Source organism: Triticum dicoccoides, chromosome 3B (assembly GCF_002162155.2).
Source record: "Triticum dicoccoides isolate Atlit2015 ecotype Zavitan chromosome 3B, WEW_v2.0, whole genome shotgun sequence".
NCBI classification, from domain to species: domain Eukaryota; kingdom Viridiplantae; phylum Streptophyta; class Magnoliopsida; order Poales; family Poaceae; genus Triticum; species Triticum dicoccoides.
This window is the reverse complement of record NC_041385.1, coordinates 863,621,752-863,626,599: the sequence shown is the minus strand read 5'-3', so window position 1 is coordinate 863,626,599 and position 4,848 is coordinate 863,621,752. Positions and strand designations below refer to the sequence as shown.

General features: G+C 48.6%; 1 protein-coding gene across 1 annotated transcript; it reads right to left on the bottom strand.

Annotated features, from left to right (window-relative positions):
• Positions 1-493: 493 nt before the first annotated feature.
• Positions 494-2,726, bottom strand: LOC119280364. Its single transcript, XM_037561236.1, has 3 exons — positions 2,204-2,726; positions 1,008-1,251; positions 494-953 (listed from the first exon to the last, which is right to left on the bottom strand). Exons 1-3 carry the CDS (start codon positions 2,724-2,726, stop codon positions 494-496), a joined length of 1,227 nt encoding a protein of 408 aa, XP_037417133.1.
• Positions 2,727-4,848: the final 2,122 nt, after the last annotated feature.

Here is a 4,848-nt window from a genome sequence, read left to right as displayed (position 1 = left end):
GTGCTTTGTGGAGACCCAGAAATGACATCATCCATGAGGGGAATGCAAGTTGTTGACCTGCCAGTTTTCGGGTCATAGACCATGCCCCCATCACTACCTCTCCCACCGATTCAGTACACACAATCACCCTTGAGTCCCGAACACCTTCCGCATATATCAACATTGCATTGTTCCTCCCAACAAACACTGAGTGTCCCCTTAAGTCGGCCAAAACGTCCCAACATGGTCGGCGCTGGGAGTCATACCTCAGAACAAATATTTCGTCATGTTCTACACGGCAACGACCCCGTCCTGGCAGCTGCAAACGAACCATGCGGGCTGCATTCCTCCAGATTTGGTATATGTTACCATCGTATGACACAAGATTATTAGCACTAATGAAATTCGAGATTGTATTGGATGACGGGTCGAAGCTGGTGGAGGTGTCAAATAGTAGGTTGCTTCCTACAGATGACAACAATGTTTCTATAGTGGGTGACGTGTTTAGATCTGGTCATGTCCCGTGCATCTGGACGATCCGCTTGTTATGCACTACAAGATGTGCTAATGTGTGGCCCTCGAGGATGATAGGTTCCCGGCGGTGGTGCTGCGGCAGGCGGAGCACGTGGACATCTCCAAACCGAGTGATGCAATTAACCATACAATTTCTATGGTAAAGCAAGTTGGTGATCTGGTCTCCTTCGGCGAGGCGGATGGGGTCGAGGATGACCCGCATCCTGGCCCTAGTGGTGTTGTAGGCTAGCCTATTGATGTCACATATCATGGCGGCCAGGAAGTCGTCACTGGTGGGGCTGGGTTCAAAGACCATCTTGGAGACGAGGCGGCCGTCGTAGATCAGCGGGGACAGGAGGATCTTAGCGGCCATGATGGGGTGGAAGAGGCTAAGCAGACTATGACCACCGTCGATGCAGACAGAGAGGGCCAGCCATCCGCCAGAGCAGCCAAGACAGGTCCTAACCGAGGGGATTGTGGTGAGCTTGAAGGAGCAGCATGCGGTGGGGCAGAGCTTGCCTGAAGGGATGTTGTTGAGCTCAGAGGAGCTAAGCGTGAGGATCGAGGCTACAGTGGTATGATGCTTGATGGCGGTGGTGATGCAGCGCTTCGCTGGATCGTCGTTGTGGTCCAGGAGCAGCGACGGTGACGGCGGCGTGAGTGCGGAACGCCATATCGGGCAAGTTCTGTGCGCACTCGCGTAGCACTTGAGGTCGTCGAGTCCATCGGCGATGCAGCACACAAGCTCCGGCGGAAGATCTGCCAAGGCCCGACACGACAACATGGAGGGGCAAGCATATTGTCGAGGTTGGGGAATTTCTTAATGAAAAACGAGGTGCTTTCGCTCACACAAATAAAGAAAGGCAGAAAGAAACAGAGAAGCTGAGTGCCCTGGCCTATGATGGAAATCTTTTAAAGCGTCTGACTGAGCCATGGAAACGTGCATGCAGAAAATTACTTGCAGAAATTGCGGTAACAGCTGTATATATAATTTAATTAATGCTTCCAGAAGACGTGATTTCCTTCTGCCAAATCAAGATAGAATTTAATTAATGCTTCTAGAAATTACGTATAATACTCAAATGTTTTTCCTTGGTAAATCGTTATTTCTTACTCTTTTTAGTTGTTTTTGGTAAGCCGTGATTTCTTGAAAATAAACATATACTACATCGGTCCCGCGTTACCTGGCTCAGATTATACTAAATAAGGATGTATCGAGACATGTTTAACTGTTGGATACATTTGTATCTTAACAAATCTAGATCAACTGATTTGGATCAAAGGTTGTACAAAATATTAATGTTGTTCAGAAATCACAGATTTGCTTCGAACAAACAACTAAGATAGTATTACTATATCACAAAAGTGGCACGGACACTTAAATTCGGCCAACGCTCGTTGTGTGAACACCGACGCGCTCGATGGTTGCAATGTGAGACTGATATGTCTCCAAATCGAGATTGTATTATATGGCGTGGCGAAGCTGGTGGCGGCGTCGAACAATAGGTTTCTTCCTACAGATGACAACAATGTCTCTGTAGTGGCTAGTGCATTTAGATTTGGTCCTGTCCCGTGCATCTGTATGATCCGCTTGTTATGCACTACAGGATGTGCTGATGTGTGACCCTCGAGGATGATAGGTTCCTGCAGCGGTGATGGGGAAGGTGGGGCACGTGGACATCTCTAAACCGAGTGAGATAGTAGACCATACCATTTATGTGGTAGAGGAGGTCGGCGATCTGGTCCCCATCATCGAGACGGATGGGGTCAAGGACATCCCACCTCCTGACCCCGGCGGTGACGCAGGCGAACCCATTGATGTCACATATCACAGCGGCTAGGAAGTCGTTTGTTGTGGGGTTGGGTGTAAAGACCATCTTGGAGACAAGACACATGACGTAGATAAGCGGGGGCAGGAGTATCTCAGCGGCCATCACGGGGTGGATGAGGCTGAGCAGACTATAACCATCGTCGACGCAGACAAAGAGGGAAAGCCATCCGCCGCAGCAACCAAGAAAGGTCCTAACCGAGGGGATTGTGGTAAGCTTGAAGGAGGGGAATGCGGCAGGGCCGAGCTTGCCTGAAGGGATGGGGTTGAGCCCAAGGGAGTGAAGCTTGAGGATCGAGGCTACAGTGGTACAACGATTGACGGCGTGGTGATGCAGCGCTTGGCGGGATCGTCGCTGTGGTCCACGAGCAGCGAAGGCGAAGGCAGCGTGAGTGCGGAACGCCATATCTGGAAAGTTCTCTGCGCACTCGCGTAGCACTTGAGGTCGTCAAGTTCGTCGGCGATGTGGCAGACAAGCTCCGGCGGCAGATCTGCCAAGGCCCGACAGGACAACATGGTCGGGGAAACATATTGTTGAGGTTGGGGAATTTCTTAATGAAAAACGAGGTGCTTTCTCTCACACAAAGAAAGAAATACAGAAAGAGCCAGAGAACCTGAGTGCCCTGGCATATGATGGAAATCTTTTAAAGCGTCTGACTGAGCCACGGAAACGTGCATGCAGAAAATTACTTGCAGAAATTGCGGTAACAGTTGTATATATTATTTAACTAATGCTTATAGAAGACGTGATTTCCTTCCGCCAAATCAATATAGAATTTATTTAACGCTTCTAGAAATTACGTATAACACTCAAATGTTTTTCCTTGGTAAATCGTGATTTCTAACTATTTTTTGTTGTTTTTGGTAAGCCGTGATTGCTTGAAAATAAACATATACTCCATCGGTCCCGCATTAGCTGGCTGATATTATACTGAATAAGGATGTATCGAGACACGTTTAAGTGTTGGATACATTTGTATCTTAACAAATCTGGATCATCTAATTTGTATCGAAGGTTGTACAAAATATTAATGTTGTTCAGAAATCACAGATTTGCTTCGAACAAACAACTAAAATATTATTCCTACATCACTAAGGAGGCATGGACACTTAAATTCAGCCAACACTCATTGTGTGAACACCGACGCGCTCGATCGTTGCAATGTGAGACTGATACGTCTCCAAATCGAGATTTTATTAGATGGAGGGGCGAAGCTGGTGGCGGCGTCGAACAGTAGGTTGCTTACTACGGGTGACAACAATTTCTCTATAGTTGCTCGTGCATTTAGATCTGGTCATGTCCCGTGCATCTGGATGAGCCGCTTGTTATGCACTACAGGATGTGCTAATGTGTGGCCCTCGAGAATGATAGGTTCCTGCAGCGGTGCTGCGGTAGGTGGAGCATGCGGACATCTCTAAACCGAGTGAGGCAGTAGAGCATGCGGACATTTCTGTGGTAGAGGAGGTCGGTGATCTGGTCTCTAGCGTCGAGGCGGATGGGGTCGAGGACGGCCCGCCTCCTGGTCCCAGTGGTTACGCAGGCAAACCCATTGATGTCACATATCACGGCGGCCAGGAAGTCGTCTTTGGTGGGGTTGGGAGTAAAGACCATCTTGGAGACGAGGCGCCTGTCGTAGATAAGTGGGGGCAGGAGGATCTCAGTGGCCATGACGGGTGGAAGAGGCTGAGCAGACTATGACCGTCGTTGATGCAGATAGAGAGGGAAAGCCATGCGCCGCGGCAACCAAGACATGTCCTAACCGAGGGGATTGTGATGAGCTTGAAGGAGCGGCATGCGGCGGGGCAGAGCTTGCCTGAAGGGATGGGGTTGACCTCGAAGGAGCAAAGTGTGAGGATCGAGGCTACAGTGGTACGATGCTTGATGGCGGTGGTGATGCAGCGCTTGGCTGGATCGTCGTTGTGGTCCACGAGCAGCAACGGTGACGGCGGCGTGAGTGCGGGACGCCATATCGGCCAAGTTCTCTGCGCACTCGCGTAGCACTAGAGGTTGTCAAGTACGTCAGCGATGCGGCAGACAAGCTCCGGCGGCAGATCTGCCATGGCCCGGCACCACAACATGGCGGGGCAAGCATATTGTCGAGGTTGGGGAATTTCTTAATGAAAAAAGAGGTGCTTTCGCTCACACAAGGAAAGAAAGACATAAAGAAACAGACAAGATGAGTGCCCTGGCCAATGATGGAAATCTTTTAAAGGGTGTGACTGAGCCATGGAAACCTGCATGCAGAAAATTACTTGCAGAAATTGCGGTAACAACTGTATATATAATTTAACTAATGCATTCAGAAGACGTGATTTCCTTCCGCCAAATCAATATAGAATTTAATTAATGCTTCTAGAAATTACGTATAATACTCAAATGTTTTTCCCTTGTAAATCGTGATTTCTTACTCTTTTTAGTTGTTTTTGGTAAGCCATGATTGCTTGAAAATAAACATATACTCCATCGGACCCGCGTTAGCTGGCTGGTATTATACTAAATAAGGATGTATAGAGACACGTTTAAGTGT

Excerpts from the sequence above, each read along its gene's own strand:
- LOC119280364 (XM_037561236.1), bottom strand. The coding sequence starts at position 2,726 with ATGGCGTTCCGCACTCACGCTGCCTTCGCCTTCGCTGCTCGTGGACCA. Across the intron at positions 1,252-2,203 it reads CCTCCTCTACCACATAAATG|ATCTTCCGCCGGAGCTTGTG; the intron begins GTATGGTCTACT and ends GGGCCTTGGCAG. Across the intron at positions 954-1,007 it reads AACAACATCCCTTCAGGCAA|GACCTGTCTTGGCTGCTCTG; the intron begins GCTCTGCCCCAC and ends CCCCTCGGTTAG.